The 17,307-nt window shown below is 42.9% G+C and overlaps 2 protein-coding genes across 2 annotated transcripts in view; one reads left to right on the top strand and one right to left on the bottom strand.

Moving 5' to 3' along the window:
• The first annotated feature begins 1,432 nt into the window (after positions 1 to 1,432).
• The window catches only part of LOC111865514, a 163,233-nt gene continuing 147,358 nt past the window's right edge, over positions 1,433 to 17,307 (top strand). Inside the window, exons 1-2 of the mRNA XM_023853609.2 lie at positions 1,433 to 1,439; positions 2,984 to 3,070. Of these exons, the coding sequence (XP_023709377.1) occupies positions 1,433 to 1,439; positions 2,984 to 3,070 (94 nt within the window). The remainder of the gene's footprint in view (positions 1,440 to 2,983; positions 3,071 to 17,307) is intronic.
• LOC117282406 (E3 ubiquitin-protein ligase SIAH1B-like) overlaps positions 8,730 to 17,307 on the bottom strand; it is a 20,840-nt gene continuing 12,262 nt past the window's right edge. The window contains exon 2 of the mRNA XM_033751853.1: positions 8,730 to 9,703. Within this exon, the coding sequence (XP_033607744.1) occupies positions 8,922 to 9,695 (774 nt within the window). The 5' untranslated portion in view covers positions 9,696 to 9,703 and the 3' untranslated portion in view covers positions 8,730 to 8,921. The remainder of the gene's footprint in view (positions 9,704 to 17,307) is intronic.

Consider the following 17,307-nt stretch of genomic DNA (forward strand, 5'->3'; position numbering starts at 1 on the left):
AGCTAGGCTTTTGTGAGTTCACCGTTAGAGACTTCTTGAAATATGCATTTGTTGTTTTGTTAGTTTACATAACCACCTTTTGTTGGCAGTAAACTATCAGCATTAAAAATTAGGGATGAGGCGGTCACGTCGCGTTTTACATTACTCTGACATAGCTATGTCTGCATGAAGACGTTGAGAAAAACGGCGAAACACTTTAGTAAGTGTATGAGAATGACGATCTTTTGAACTATTTTAGTGCGTTGCCCAGTAGATTGCTACCAACATTTCGAGCCAACATACTGCCGTCATTTTCCGGATATAAGTGGAAAGTTATCGGTCTCAGTGTCCACGTTTGAATGTGGTACCTACACACTAAGACGGAAGTGCTAATTCACTGTGGTATTAGGTAATTTACGCCGGTGAAATGAATCACTTCCTGTCTTTGAGCCGTGTCCCTCGACAATGTGGGTAAAGAACCGCGTTCTTCTACCCACTTTGACCCGTGAATCCCATCTCTATATGGGTAAGGGACAGGCTCATAAGAAACGACTTGCTTGTCAGCGTGGTGCAATATGCCTCCCTAGGATTGAGTAAGGGATCTCGAGGGAGAAAAGCCACAGTCGGTACGATGGGCCAGGCTGGACGGATCCGCTAGGCAGGAGCTGGTATGGAACATACGGCATAAGTATACATATATAGATAATTGATACAGAATTACGCTGTACCCAACAGCATTCAGTCGCTACAGTGAGGCGACAGCACTGACAAGTCCCTTCATTCCCAGAACGTCACAGATCTCGACCCTCTCGCCTTCACTCTTCAGCTTACATGGCCTTTCTGAATCAGCATTCAGTCGCTGCAGTGAGGCGACAGCACTGACAAGTCCCTTCATTCCCAGAACGTCACAGATCTCGCCTCTCTCGCCTTCACTCTTCAGTTTACATGGCCTTTCTGAACCAGCATTTACTCGCTGCAGTGAGGCGACAGCACTGACAAGTCCCTTCATTCCCAGAACGTCACAGATCTCGCCTCTCTCGCCTTCACTCTTCAGCTTAAATTCTGTCAGGTCAGTCACAGTGGCCGAGCCATCTAAGCTCGCTTCAAAACTTGGATCGTGGGTTCGAATCAAACTTAAGGCATGCACGTTTATGTGCATATATTTATGTTTATATCGTTCTATGTGTTTGCAGAGGCCTTGCAACCGGCTGATCCCCCGCCCAAAGAGTCCTACCGACTGTATATAGGATTAAGGTCCAACAAAGGGGTTGAAGAGCCATAGATAAATAGATAAAGTTGTATCAGTGCTTAATTAAGCAACACATTAAGAATTCGCATAGAAATAAGGGATTAAATGTTTGCGCATTCTTAATTTCGGCTATAGTTGGAGCTGCGCGTGCGCAGTCTGGTCGCTTCTCTTCGGTGGAAGACTCCACAGTACGCGTTGGGTACGATGTTCGGTATGAATTAGATTTGATGGCGATGAGCAAAATCCCTGCCAGAAATCGAACCCTTGCTTTCCATCGATAGGTAGTCACTTTACTGGCTGACCTATCCCAAAATGACTTAAAATAAGTATAGGCCTATGTTATGAAACTGTTGTGATAGTCTCTGAACTGAAATGAACCAGACAGGAGATGTTTGAAAGACACGTGATAGTCTCTGAACTGAAAAGAACCAGACAGGAGATGTTTGAAAGACACGTGCTGTGGTAGCCGGAACTTTAGAATAAAAAAGGATAATATTAAGATGGCTCTTAGGGGGTAGGTTTGCCTATTATGGCTTCTAGGAGGCTTGAATGTGACCGACATCAGTGAACCCCCTTCTACCTTCAGACATCCACATGTAACTACAATTAACACTAATTTTACAGCTTGCACTTCTATTTCTATATCATATTCATCTCTTCTTGAATACTAGCGCCTGTCGCCTCGCCTTAATTACGTCATGCACTTAATATTATTAATTGAACACTTCGAATTGTCAAGTAGTTGTGATATTTATAAACTAAGAGAAGAAAAACGTTTCTACTGTGAAATTGAAAATGAGGGGTGTGTGAGCCGCTCTAGCATGTTGTGATTTGTTTAGGGTGGGGCAAGGGAGTGAAACACAATCCGGTAGGAAAGGCCAGAAACTCTTGAGCTTTTCCCGGGTCCCATGAATATTAGGACGCAGATAAGGGATGGAAATTTCTCAGAATAATGTCCAGTGGCGGGCTTTGAGGTTAGCGGTGCCGAAACTAATATCATTAGTTCACATACGAGTACATCAAAGGGGCACGCAGTTGTGTATGTGATTGAGGCACTATGCTGGAAGGTCGCGGGTTCGAGTCCAGATGATTTGATTTTTTCAGCTTACCTAATGCTTCAAACCACACAATGGCACTGGGGTGGACTCCCTCTAACAGAAGTGAGTATCAGCAATCTTCCTGGGGGTAAAGGGCGGCCAGCGCGTAATGCTGACAAACTTACCGTCATCTGTGAGCCGATTGTCTAGATGTGGGAGCCTCAACATCTCACAACCCTATGGACCTTCACGGCCTGTTACAGGGGTAACTTTATCTTGTACGAGTATATAAAACTGGACTTCGTTCAGTGATAACGAGATATTGCGTTTTGTTCGCAGTAGAAGAAACCGTAGATACGAGTCACGGAAGATAAAAACACCTACAGCTGTTAGCAGGTGTTTTCTCAGCGTCAGAATTCCATGTTATTACGAGTGAATATTTTACGAGGGGAAGACTAGGAGAGAGAGAGGCAGAAATGCAGTTAGTGCGAGTCCTCATACTAGAATAACATTCGAAATCGAACCAGCAACATTGGCGTTATATATATTTTTATTTTTCTGTGGATTAACCGCCCGGAAGAAATGTAGTGAGCTTCTCGGGGTCGGTGTTTCCCGGAAGAGCCCGAAGTTTGACCGAAGTTCGCCGAAATTGGCCGAAGTAGACCGAAGTTGCGGCCAGGCCAGGGATCCCAGCAGGAGCGATTATTCTGTTTTTCAGTTGAAAGCAGGACTCGGTCGTGGAGCTATAACTGTGTCCGTTGCCGTCTCCGAGGTGATAACCGCTCCCACCCTGTCGACCACAGATGTAAGTAGGTCACTGCATGACCCTCATTGCAACGATTTATCCAATTAACCCTTTACAGCACAGTGCTTAGTTTATGTAACACCTGCGTTAACATCAAAAGTAGTTTAGCATACATTTATAATACAAAGAATTTATAATAATGTTTTGAGATATTTTTAAAAACATCTTAAAAAGTATTTGGCAATGAAACTCCATAGATTCTATCTTTACGTAAAATTGATCTCTGCATCTGTTTTGGAAGTTATAGTGATACCGTCTCGGCGCGCACAGCACAGAAAGTACCGTTCCTCATTTTTTTCGATAAGTGTTGCGGTGGAAACACGTTTGTTTGCGAAGCCGTTACAAAGTCACGGCTCTTCTGTACTTCCTTATTTCGCGGTCGTTATCCAGCAAAGGGTCAACATCCCATAATTTTAGCTTTTAAATTCATGTCGTTACAGGAGGCAGACTTGCAACGTATTACGTTATTTCAAGTTTTTGTTCTAACTCCGAGTCCTCTGCAAACGGAAGACGACATGTACGCACGCACACACGCGCGCCCGCGCACGCACAAACACACGCTGGTTTTTACCTGTAATTATTCACACAATAATTTCTTATGGTAAAATCAACATCGGCCGTCACGGTAGCCGAGCGGTCTAAGGCATGTACTGTCTTCTCTCGCTCGGAAGCTGGAAACGTGGGTTCGAATCCCACTCAGGGCATGGATGTTTAGTTTGTGTGTTGTGTAGAGGTAGAGGCCTTGCGACGAGCTGATCACCCGCCCAAGGAGTCCTACCGAATGTGTAAGATCTAGAAAAACCGAGGTGAACGGAGAAGTTCATGGAGGTAGGCCTAGGTCCACTGGGGCTGTAGTGCCAAGTAAAAAAAAAAAAGGACATCATTCAAGTTCTGAGGGAGATACAAAATGCAAGTTGACATTTTATGAGCGTACATTCGTGGGATACTAGGTTATGTTTCAGAACTAGATAAACTAGAATATACTCGTATTTCATACGTCATACGACCAATCCACTGTGTGGCCGTACACACTATTTTAATTACGGAGAAAAAGATTAAACAAATCCGACCAAGTACAGTGTGGAATTCACTTGGTTCTATAAAATTTATGTATAGATTTTATTACAACGTATTTGTATGAGACATGTCCCATGTATACTAGAGATATTGCTAATAACATGTTCGGAAATATTCCAAAGTTGCAATATCTGAATACGGGAGTAGAATATCGAAATTACATTATATGTAATCAGGCGGTAATGCAAGTAAGATTCAGTTTTGGTCATGCTTGGTGTCAAATTGAAATTCAGCCCTAAAATTCAGGATATAATTGTGCTCTATTCATTGTAGGGATACGAACTTTGGCTTTTACTCTAAGGGGACGACATAAACTGAGATGTACGTTACGCAGGAATAGTGAGATTGTCTCTGGTCTGTGATGTGATTCCTTGCAGCTAAGCACCTACAAGACTACACGGTGGCATATCTCATATGATATATTTATACACAGGCAGTGAGTAATTCATATCGTATCAATAAGTACAGACTAAGTTAGATATGACTAGGGCCGCGCCATAGCTCAAGCGGTTAGTCGGTGGCATCCCAGGTTCGATCCCGGGTCTGGTCAAGTGGGATTTGTGGTGGACAAAGTGGCGCTGGGGAAGGTTTTCTCCGAGTACTTCGGTTTCCCCTGCCAATCTTCATTCCACCAATTGCTCCACAATCACCCTCACCTATCGTCTGGGGCTGGTACAATAGGCCAGAAGTGGCCGCAGTACAAGGGACTTAGTCCCACCCCACTAGCAATAACGAAAAGTTAGATATGAGGTTTTCACGGCGGTGACTATGAAGAGTGTCGTCTTCAGGGATGTGGAACCATGTAGATCCTGTGAGAATCAACGTTTCGGAGGAAAGTATCGCCTCCATCTTCAGGATAGATTTTTATAGAGTCTCGAGTTGTTGAGCCTTTCACTGTGGTGACTATAAAGAATGCCGCATTCTGGGATGTGGCGCAGCGTAGATCTTGTGTGAAGCGACCTTCCTCCTCCGAAACGTCTGTTCGCGCAAGATCTACATAGCGCCACATCCCAGAAGACGGCATTGTTCAAGTACAAACTAAATTTGGGAAAATATTTTCCACCGTCAGTTCTTAAAATTTTATCTTCCAGTCTCCCATCTAAAACTTTGGAGTAAAGTTTAAATAAATATAATTTGAAATATTGCCTTGTTTATGTATTAAGGTTTGGTTCTATCTTCATTTGGATGACAAATTTAGGGTATTTCAAAGTGACCTTCTTTCGGATTTTCTAACTAATTTTATGTACAAATTCATTCATCCCTTGCGAGGTACATCGAAATGTTTCGTCTTGATTTCGTGACACGGATGCCATCTGGTGAGTGAAAATCATGGAGACCCTCCATTATCCTATTTTTTTCTCCTCTCATGACCACATATTCTCTCCAACGCCCTCACGGCAATAAAAAAAACATTCCTTCGGAATTATGGGTGTTTGCAGTTCATCCTGTGGAACACGAATCAGAATCAATGAATATCGTGTTGCAACATTCGGCAGAGGAGAAACCAGCATCTTGTTATTTCCTGTTAATTTGCAGATAATTGTCACACAGTGAAAGCGATCAGATGTTAGGTAAAGCCGAATTCATCACGCAATTATAATATTTTAGACTCCAAAACGTAAATGTTAATTAGAATTCGTCAAAATAATTCATTGTTAAATTCCACACCACGCGTAACCAAATACTGTAGCACCGTTTAAATGTTGTGATTTGGCCATACCGTATTGGATTATTCGAGGTGAAGTCATCCAGATAGGTCGCTCGACCATTTTTAAAATTTTGTATATTTTGTACACATATTTCTAAGTACGAGTGTTTTCATTCATTCGTTCATTCATTCATTCATTCATCAGTAATCTGTCAGACGACAGGTCCACAGTCTCTTCCAAAACAGTTCCTCCACTTAATGCGATCTTCTGATTTTGGAAAGAGACTATCAGGGAAAAGTGATAATGTGGTACTTTTTCCATTTGCTTTCCACATCGCAGTACAACAGCCGTTCAACCACTCTGGTCAGGTCTGTTGCTATACGAACTTGAACCATCTCGAGCATCATTTGCTCTGTGCTTCAAGTCGCTGCTGATGACGCTGCTTCCGGCATCAGTTTTTGGTTAGAGTATTTTCATACTTCAAAAATATTTTTTAAAAAAATTGTAATGCGCTCGGTTCTCCCCGTACGGCCGTTTATATAATGCGAAGGAAAACGCGTTTTAGGCTGAAATGGAAGTTTGCGTTATCTCATAAATCTCGAAACCTATTGAAGCTAGATACTCCAATAGAAAACCAAATTTTTCCTCATGATAGGGACTACAATTCATGTCATTACAAGGTTTTATTCAACACATTTCCTCAAGGTCTAATTAAGCTTGAAACTTACGTGTCGATTTAGAATAAAAAAAAAGAACTTATTTCTTTACGTCCATCATGTGTATTTGTACCAACCGTCTTACAGTGCACACTTTTTCACCTTTCTCTTCACTACATGTTTTGCACTAAGATGCCATCTTCAGGTATAATTTCATTTACGTCAAACCATTGCACTGTATGTCATCATGTCTCCAGCAATACAACGCACGCAGTCACAAGGGAAGGACACAACACAGGACACAATATACACAAGAATATAAGAAGAGTACCCCCATAGGAGAGGATTGACGTAACTCGCGAATTTGAAGTGCGACGTATAGATGATAAATCTTGAAAAGTTTTAATATATAAACTTTATTATTATACATGACATGTACAAGGTGTCCCAGGAGAAATGTGCCAGACTTCGGGAGGGTGTTCCTTATGTTAAAGTATGCCAGTAGAACCCAAAACACCTATGTCCAAAGTTAACGGTTACGGAGATAATGGCCAGAGAAGTGTGAAACTTTGACAGGTGTTAAGACACTTGTTGATTACCAAATACATATTAAAACTGGCAGGATTATGCGGTTTCTGTAATGTTAAAAATGTACGTAACATCAAACTAACTTGTGAGTGACATGAGGCCATTAAATTGAACCACAAAAAAACTCGCACGCTATGTCAAAGTTGTCGTTAGGGTTCCAAGCACTGTACATGACACATGAATGGCAAGCACTGACGTGACATTGCTGACTGCGCGTTCTGGTATGCGAGTGTGTGAGGCTAACATGAGCCGTCATCACCACACTCAAGGACAAACATCGATAAGACTAGTCAGCTGACAGGTAAAGTGCGTGGATCCGCCAGAAGATCACACTATTCTCGGGCCATTATCTCCGTAACCATTCTACTTTGGACATAGGTGTTTTGGGTTATATCGGCATACTTTACCATAAGGAACAACCTCCGGAAGTCTGGCACATTCCTCCTGGGACATCCTGTATACATTTTAATCATTTTATAAAGGAGACATAATGGCATACAGTGCAATGGTTGACGTAAATAAACCACACCTGAAGATGGCATCTTAGGGCCGAAAAATGTAGTGAAGAGAAAGGTGAAATTGTGTGCACTGTAAGACGGTTGCTGCGTATACACATCACGGACGTGAATCAGTGCAACAGGACGCTAAAATATAACCTTATTTTTTACATTCAAAAACCAAAGGGAGGGTGTAAGTGTCAGGTATGTGGTCTCTACCCTTTGTTGTTACCTACACATGGAATATAATCACGTAGTTTTGAACCCCGTATCTATTTTCCAAAACTTTCCAGGGGCTTCCAAACTTTGCTCTAGGCCCCATATCGGCCATATTTAACGTCTCATATCTCCGGTTGGAAGCTCCGAATATTTTGAAATTCATAGCAAATAACGCTCTGTTCTCGAATAACGTGGAGATACCTGTGATACCGAGTGAAGAGCCACAGTGTTGCGTAACTTACCGGTATTTAAATCGCCTGTGTACAACGAGAAACCTATGGTGACTGGTTATAACTTATAGAGGCCACATGATGCGTATTCAAGGAACCGAAATTCAAGAGGAACTCCATTCCTGTTGCAAATGTTTTTACTTCTATAGTACCATTAGCATTATTACTGGTATTTTGTTTTACTTCCCTGAAGAACTTGTAACTTAAAATTACGGTTATGCTAAACAGAATTTCATTCAGAATCTGCAGGTGTGTTTATGATAAATTTCAATATCAAACTGAAAATACTTAGTTCAAAATGTTGTCACCCTCAAACCGAAAGCTAAATACATATATCAGGCAGCATCCTGTAATTCCTTCACATTCATCTAAAGAAAATTGCCACGTTTCAAGATATATTTATTACCTTACACTACTTCTATCTTCCACCACTGAAGTTCGCGCAACTGCCATGCTCTTATTGTTACTGATTGCAGGAAGTTAAAAAGTACTGCATTTGAGTGACCACAAACAACAGAATATTCACAGCACATTTAATGAAAATTGGTCAACTGCTTCCAAAGTTCAGAGGGGAAAAATGGCATGCTGATCTCGTTACTTCACTTCATTTCAGCACTAGAGGGAAGCAGTGTAGAGAACGCAAACACTTATATGTATATACTGATAGAAAATTAATATCTGTATTCTTGTCTCACTGTATATTTACAATTGCTCAAGTACAGTCATTGCAAAAAATATGCTACCTCAAACACCAGCTGATCACGTTTTCTCCTCTGTTCAGTGTTTTAAATCTTTGCTTGATATGAGAATCCGTGAGGGTATTTTCCAGAACTATACGCTAATATCAAAAAAAAAAACTCATGTTGCGTAGTGTTATCGATAGGCAATACTATTAAAACTCTGGCAGTGATCATCAACTCCAAAGTATGCCAGTCTCAGACCATAGAAATTGACACATCGAAGCTCAGCTTGCCGTTATCTGCAAATTCTTTGACAGTGCAGAGATTCAGTAGCAGACAGTCAGAGTTCATGATTGTTGAGAAGTCTCCTTCTTGGATGGATCTTGTTGTTGCTTCCCATAACAAACGTCTTCTTTGGCCTTTTAGTTCCAACCTATATGTAAAGTTTTCAGATTGTGTCCTTGACCCAATCAGTTGTATTGTAACAAAATATTGTTCACGCCCATCAACCGCGTTTGGTTTACAAAATACCACAATAAAATTGTAGCCAAAACGCGACAGCATATGGAACCAGACCGCTGGTCTTGGCTCATTGATCTCTGATATTGATAAATGAAAAACCTTATCTTCAATATCTCCGATAAATCTATGAGACTTCTTAAGGTGAGGTGCCACGTCCTCAAGGGAACCTTGCCATTTGCAACCGTCCTCTGGGAACGGACAGGGGCATGGCCGGAATTCACATGTTTCTTCATGTGCCCTCCTCTCAGTGTGTAGAAGGGCTACTGCACAGCCAGATGTTGAATAGTTGCAAGGAAGCTTAAGAGTTCTTGTAATTTTCTCCACTAACAAGTTCCGACTGTTTCCCAAACGTGCCCTGCATATTGGACAACAAGTGAACTTGAGACGACAATTGGTGCAAATCACATGACCGTTAGGACACTGTAGTATAGGAGTCTGGATATAATTGCAGCACACTGGGCACTGGAATTCGCTTGCCAAATCTTCCTGAACCGTAGCCATTTCCATCCCTCCACCTGCGAACAGAGAAATAGAAATAAATATCTTCAGATTATTCTGGAGGCACATGAGAAGCTGAAAGCTAGACAGCAAACTCAACTATAGGAAGGCCTCATATCTGTGATGGATTGTAGGACAACTTGGCTGGAGCCGAATCACTCCGCCTACCTCTACTAGTGAGCATTCCTGGCTGAAATGCGATAATTAGTTAACTCTAATTACCAGTTCTCGAAATTGGATTGTACCTAAGAAAATCTCAGAAAAGTTGATTACCCATGATTCCAAGAAAATATGCCTATTACTTTACCACGTCTGTTTCTTCCGGTCATTCTGTTTCTGTCACAGTGTGCACAGGCTCCTCCTTGGGAAGCTGACAAGAAACGTTCCCACATTTATGGAAGCCGAGAATTCATGACTGTAACCAACACCAGGGGCTAGTTTCACATATGAACTTCCTTATGAATTTGTTTCACCCGAATATGCTGTATGGGCGACGCTTTTAAATCTCCTTCGTTAAACCGTAACAATGATTCCAGGCTAACCAAGCAATTCATAACTATTATCTTTGTTATACAATATGCTGTGGCATGGAAATGAATGTGGAAAAAACAAGAGTAATGAAAATTTCGAGACAACCAACCCGTCACAATAAAGATAGACCAGAAACAACTGGAGAATGTGAAATGTTTTAAATACTTGAGTAGCTTGTTAACAGATGATGGAAGGCGTACTTGTGAAATTAAATCGAGCTGTTTTGCAAGAAGAAGAATCTTTTTACCAGCAAACTGGACTTAAATTTAAGAAAGAAACTAGTGAAATACTGTATTTGGAGCATGGTTTTGTATGGGCTGAAACTTGGACACTTAGGTCAGTAGATCAGAAACAACTGGAAAGTTTCGAAATGTGGTGTTGGAGAAGGATGGAGAAGATCAGTTGGACCGATTATGTGAGAAATGAAGAAGTGTTAATTAGAGTCAGTGAGCAGAGGAATATCCTACACGAAATAAGAAAACAGAAGGCTAATTGGATTGGTCATATCTTACGCAGTAACTATCTTCTAAAAGAAGTTATTAAAGGAAAGATAGAGGGGCGGATAGAAGTGACGAGAAGACGAGGAAGAAGACGTAAGAAGATGCTGGATGACCTTGGGAACAGAAGAGGATATTCTCATTTGAAGGAGAAAGCTCTAGATCGCATGAAGTGGAGGAACTGTTTTGGAAGAGACTGTGGACCTGTCGTCTAACAGATTACTGATGATGATGATACAATATTTGACATACCTATACCGATTACGTCAAGACAATTATATGTATATAATAGAAACCACTGAGATGGCTTCAGATGTCGGACGGCATGGTGGAACGCTACATTAACACCTTCGAGGAGCACTCGCGGAAGGTCGTCACATCCCTCCAGATGGACTGGGATGAGAGGTTACCCCTCTTTCTCCTAGCTTACAGGCATCCACTCACGACACTACGGGCTTGACCCCTGCTAGCCTTGTATTCGGACGAGAACTCCGACCGCTCTGCGACCTGCTTTTTGGGGTATCTCCAGACAAGGAATTGCGCCCAACCGATTATGCAGCAGAGTTAGTGGATGACCTACACGACATCCACAACACCTGAAGCTCGGCAGTGACCGGATGAATAGTATGTTCGATAAACTGGCCAACTCCGCAGGTTACCACGAGGGCGACAATGTTTGGCTCTATCGCCCAGCTCGCAGAAAAGGGACATCACCGAAACTTCAGTCCTCGTTGGAAGGCTTTTACAATGTACTCAACAGGATAAATGACGTGGTATACAGAATCCAGGAGAACCTTAGGTCGAGAATGTTGGTAGTACACCTGGACAGGCTCGCGCTTATAATGGAGCTGCTCGAGACGAGAAACCATAAGAAGGAGGCAGGTGTAGCGGTTGGAGAACGGAAAACGGGAAGAAAAGAAATACCGAGCCAGACAAGAAGACGTTGCAAGTATAGGATCGGAAAGGAAGGACCGGTGATGCACTGTACGGCTAGTCGGGACGAACAGACTTAAGATGGGAGCAGTGTGACATGTCTAACCGTTGCTGTGCAACGGGTGGTGGAACGATTTACCACGAAGGCAGACCTTTGATAAACGGTCGGTTGCCAAGTTTCGCAACGGTGGAAACGAGGTTACGCAATATTAAAAATAGCGGTGTTCCTCCGTGCGGTGGTTGCTACACAGCAATAAATAACTCTCGGCAGCACTGCCCGGCAACGCCTGTAAACGGCGTTTACGCAACAGTGAAGCGAGGTGGGTTTTCCGCTGTCCAACTGAGGGTTTATAAGAGAGACTTGATTGTCTAAACAGCCTGAACAACCCCGTGTGGAGGCGGGGTCGAATTCCTCCACCCTGACCCTGCGAGTAGTAGGAGGCGACGAAAAGGGAAGTCTCAAATCTGAGACAGTAAAATATGGTCGCCAGTCCCAAGGGACTCGGACCCAAGAAAGACCACTGCCTAGGGCCAGCAGCATATACAAGAAGCAGACCCGTCCTCTCGTCGGAGATGGTGTCTCACACAAGCAAGACCGTAACTGTCAAACGGTATTAATTAATATCTGGTCATGAGCCCCAGATGGAGCTCTGCATCAAGACTCACTGACTAACTGACCGTGAGTCGCAATGTGCTTTGACTTTGACTAAGCAGCATCCGGAGGGGAAAGTGCGGAATGGGCTAGCATTGTAGTAAATACGGCGGAAGAAAACGGAGCGAGCTACTGCAAAGTTATCCAGGGAAAACCACTTTTTAGTGCCTTGTACGACACTTACACAGTAATGTAACAACGAGTTGATTGCCGTGCTCAAGGCGAACACCATATCAGCCCAAATAACCTACAGAAAACAACAGGAAACAAACATAGCAGGAGGACAGTTTGCAAGAAGTAAAGAGGCGGAAGCTGTGCGCTACTAACGAAACCGTCCGTCAGATCTTCAAAGAAAGGGGCAGTGCAGACCAAAATGTAGCCGGCCCTAAATATCCCACCCAAGGGAATCGTCACGCGAATTCCCCCCCCCCCAGGAGAGCGGGTATGGACACCGGCGTTTCCGATACTGAGGCCACTTCAAATGAGGATGCAGTTCCTGAAAAATCAGGAACACCGCCTCCAGTTTTCATAATGTTTACCACTAACCTGATTCAGTTGCAAAAACAACTGAAAAATGTGGTCAAAGAAAGCTTTGAGTTCCGTAGCACTAGAAACGGAACAGAATCATCACGAGGGGCATGGCGGATTTCCAGTCCGTGAAATCCCACTTCGATACCAATAATATTAACTATTACTCGTTCTGTCCCAAATCCTGAAAACCTATGAAGGCGGCGATACGTTACCCACCACACAACACCCCTGCAGAAGACATATCTGACGGGCTGGTGAGCATCGGGTTTGGTGTTATTAGCATCAAGCAGATGACAGCCACCCGTCGGTCACCCTCCGGTGGATCAACAACCTTACCGAGGACAGCAAAATCCCAAGAAAATTTTCAGACTGTAAAACCTCTGCTACATCGCAGTCAGGGTAGAGGCATTTACACATAGAGCTCAGAATGGTCTTGTGCAGTGCCATAACTGCCAGCAGTTCTGTCGCGTTTGGGCAAACTGCAAGCAACCTCCCCGTTGCTTGAGGTGCGGAGGAGGTCACCTGCACAAAGAATCCCTGAAAAAGGGAATACGTCTTCCACCGGTTGGCAGAAGGGGAAAACCCCCTTCCCGCAAATTATCATGGCTGCAGACACGCGGAGGAGAAGATGCAGAGAACACCCAGGGCTACAACAGGAACCACTCCAAGCGTGTCCTTCGCGGCAGCGCCCCGAGGCAAGACAGAGGAACAACGGCAACCTCAGACACATGAGGCAGCAGTAAGAATAATGCTCGAGAAGTCTGTAACTTTAAACGATATTCAAATGTTTGGAGGTCCGATACATCATCCGAATTACTTAGTCAGTTTGCACTGCGACTGCGCAGCGGGAGATGTGCTTTACAGGAATCTGATATTTATTTGGTTCCTTATGGAGTTTTGTCCTCAGTATTCAGCAGAGAAATGACTAACATTGGAAGAAAGATCTTCACGAATTTCGTAGCGAATATCTTAAGTTTAAGTATCGATGTGAGTATTTACTAACCCCAATTCAAATAAAGATATACACGTTATTTTTTTTTCCTTGGCACTACAGCCCCAGTGGGCCTAGGCCTACCTCCATGAACTCCGTTCACTTCGGTTTTTCTAGATCTTACACATTCGGTAGGACTCCTTGGGCGAGTGATCAGCTCGTCGCAAGGCCTCTACCTGTAGACAAACACAGAAAAACACACACAAACTTCCATGCCGTGAGTGAGATTCGAACCCACGATCCCGGCTTCCGAGCGAGCGAAGACAGTGCATGCCTTAGACCGCTCGGCTACCATGACCGGCATACACGTTATTAGTAACTCAAAAACTGTCTTTCTGGTGCTTTTTAATTTTTCAGGCCAATTTCCTGGTGAACCAACTTACTTCGCAAGTCCGGGTATCAAAGTATATTTCGTCTGAATAAATTTATTACTATAAATAACGTATGTTCAAAAGAAAGCGGACAGAATTGGTTGCTCTACAGCGAACGATCCAAGACGTATTCGGGAAGTGCTTAATTTGACTCTGGTTCGGAGCTGAGGTTCCTCGCGGTTCCCTCAATCCACCCAGGCGAATGCTGGGATAGTATCATGATGAGACCACGATCGCTGCCTTGCAGTTTGATATTCGATTATCATCCTACCACCCGACGCTACGTATTTTCAGTACTGAAAAAGTGTCGTTGAAAGGCGACAAGAAAGAGCTCATGAAAATATTTAGAACTGAGAGGTGTAAAAAGTAGGCGAACACTTCAGGTTATCAAGTAAGCATTTTAAGGAACTTGGTGATTTGTACAGGTCCCCTAGTGTAGCTAGGGGAGTGGAATGCAAGAGGCTGTGAAAGTGGCTAGGGCAGTGGAGGCAAGGAATTCTTACAGAATTTTGGTGGGTGTATGCCTTAGGACGCCGGTCACGGTAGCCGAGCGGTCTAAGGCATGCACTGTCTTCGCTCGCTCGGAAGCCGGGATCGTGGGTTAGGATCTCACTCAGGGCATGGATGTTATGTGGGCGTTTCTCTGTGTTTGTGTACAGGTAGTGGCCTTGCAACGAGATGATCACCCGCCCAAAGAGTCCTACCGAAAGTCTAAGATCTAGTAAACCGAAGTGAAACGGAGAGTTTCATAGAGGTAGGCCTAGGCCCACGTTAGGGTTGTAGCGCCAATGGAAAAAAAAAATGCCTTAGGAAGTACTAAGTTTCATTAAGATAGGTTGAGCCATTAAGAAGTTAATTGCTGGAGGAATACACATACATACGCACACGAAGGTGACTTCATTTACCTACTTTTATCTTTTAAAAATAAGGTAGTAGGCTAACTATTTCAGAAATCCCGAAAACAAGGAACGGAAATCGCACTGTAACCTACGTAAAACTATATCATATATATAAATATAATTATATAAATATAATATATCTAGACCGACACAGTTTTACGAAAGCAATGCGTGAGCCGTCATTAAGAATAAAAAAGAACAGACGGAGCAGACTCTTGCAGCTATAACGCTCGAAACCTGCACGCTGGAGGTGTTGGGTTCGAATCTCGACCTGGATATCAGCTGTCCGGACTGAGATATTTCATACTTGTTCTTAGTCCCTATAAGCAAATGCCACGATGGTACCTCGATCAGAGGAAAGACTGCTTCCTTCCTAATCCTTTCCAATTAACTGTTCATTAGACATTCTATCACTTGACCCTATAGCCTATAGTCTGAAATCCTGATGGCGCCCTAAGTACATGTTATGTTCTCACCTCAGTGCACGTTGTAATGGCTTCTGGAAATTGCGAGTCTGCTTGTGAATTCAGATCCTCACTGCTTGCTCTCTGTCAACACACTGCTACAGGACGGTGTCACCTCTGCTATTTATACTTGAAATCGGAGGAGGGGGGGGAAGTGTTGATCATAGCTACTGTTACCTCACAACGGCTACTGTCTCATTGCGTAACAGCTGCCCTGCCGTTGCGTCGTGGCGGGGAAGTGTGTAGTGAATGGTTACATCGCAGAGGGGAAACCTACTGTGACGTCACAGTGCCACGTCGCCAGGAAGTGTTTTACTGTCGCGCGTCGCGGAGTCAACGATTTAGACTTTTAAGCGTTATGTAATAACATTTTACTTCCACCAAGTAAAATTTTGTACAATTTATCACGTCTTATAATCTTTTTACATGTCCTACACATATCATATGTATGTGAATGCCCTAACAGTATCTGATGGACAGTGTGCAGTTATGCAATACGTAGTTCGTTCTGGCCTTCTGCTATTTTTTAATAAAAATAATCGCTTACTTTAAGAAGAAAAATAGACAGAATACAGGAACACAGGGACCCCTTAAATGCCTTATCCATGTGCTGCAACACGAAACGGGAGACGTAGGAAGGCCTGGGAGTGAATGTACAGACAGTTTAATTCTGGGGTCTCTGATTTAGCACCAAGCACAAAATTAGTGAGGGGGGATGGAAGAGGATTATATGATGTTTGGGGGTGTTACAGGCCCCTTGTAATGGCTTGGGAAGCGGGAATAGCCATAGAAATAGAAAGAACCGAAGAAGACCCTATCCTGCGGCACGTATCGGTTAATGGATTCACACTTAGAATAATCGTGTGTTCCCAAGGAAGAGAAATAGAGGCCTTTGTTTCACTCAACATTGAAAGAGAGAGAGAGAGACAGAGAGAAAAACATTTCCATTGTCATTACTAGGTATAACTTTTATATATTAATGGCACTCTTTTAATGGGTTCGTAAATGCTGATCATGTTCTTCTGAAGATGGTCATCCCTACCGAAACATGTCATGGAAAATAAAATATTGAAATAAAACTATTATAAATCAATCACACTGGACGATGCTTCGAGTCATTTTATTCTATAAAATTATTTGTACTTCCATCCGACAGACTTACACATTCAAATGAAAATCAGCCGTGATAGCTCAGTCGGTATAGTGACTACGCTATGGGCTGGACGGAGGCGTCAGATTTCTATTCCCAGTACCTACTCGAGGGGGGCGCCGGGACTGCAGCAGCACTATTGTTGTTGTTAATGATTCAGTCAAATTGTATCCTGTTCAAAGGAAGGTTTCTGCCTTATGTCAAGTGCAAAAGAGATTCGTTAAGAATCATCAGTCATTGGCCTACAATTTTGTTTCGGCAAACTTAGAATTGTTCACGTCATTCGAGAGATGGTGTTACTTTCGCACCATATTTCCAATGGGACACATTATGAGATTTCAGTATCTTTTCTATTTCGTTTTGAAGTACTAATTATCCTTTCCTTCGCTGTGCTTAGCCGCAAATGAAATATGTAACAATGTCAATATGTCTGATTATCATTTCTCTAACAGTAACTTATATGTTAACTTGCTTAATCGGTTTTTACAGTATTTTGTTGCTTTTATTGTCATGTGACGATCCCTGACCTGCATCTATTATGCAGTAAGCAAATTGTTGAGCAGTTGCCTTTTTTTTTTTTTTTTTTTTTAAATTTTTATTTT

The sequence above is a fragment of the Cryptotermes secundus genome, unplaced genomic scaffold (assembly GCF_002891405.2).
Source record: "Cryptotermes secundus unplaced genomic scaffold, Csec_1.0 scaffold555, whole genome shotgun sequence".
In the NCBI taxonomy this organism is placed as follows: Eukaryota; Metazoa; Arthropoda; class Insecta; order Blattodea; family Kalotermitidae; genus Cryptotermes; species Cryptotermes secundus.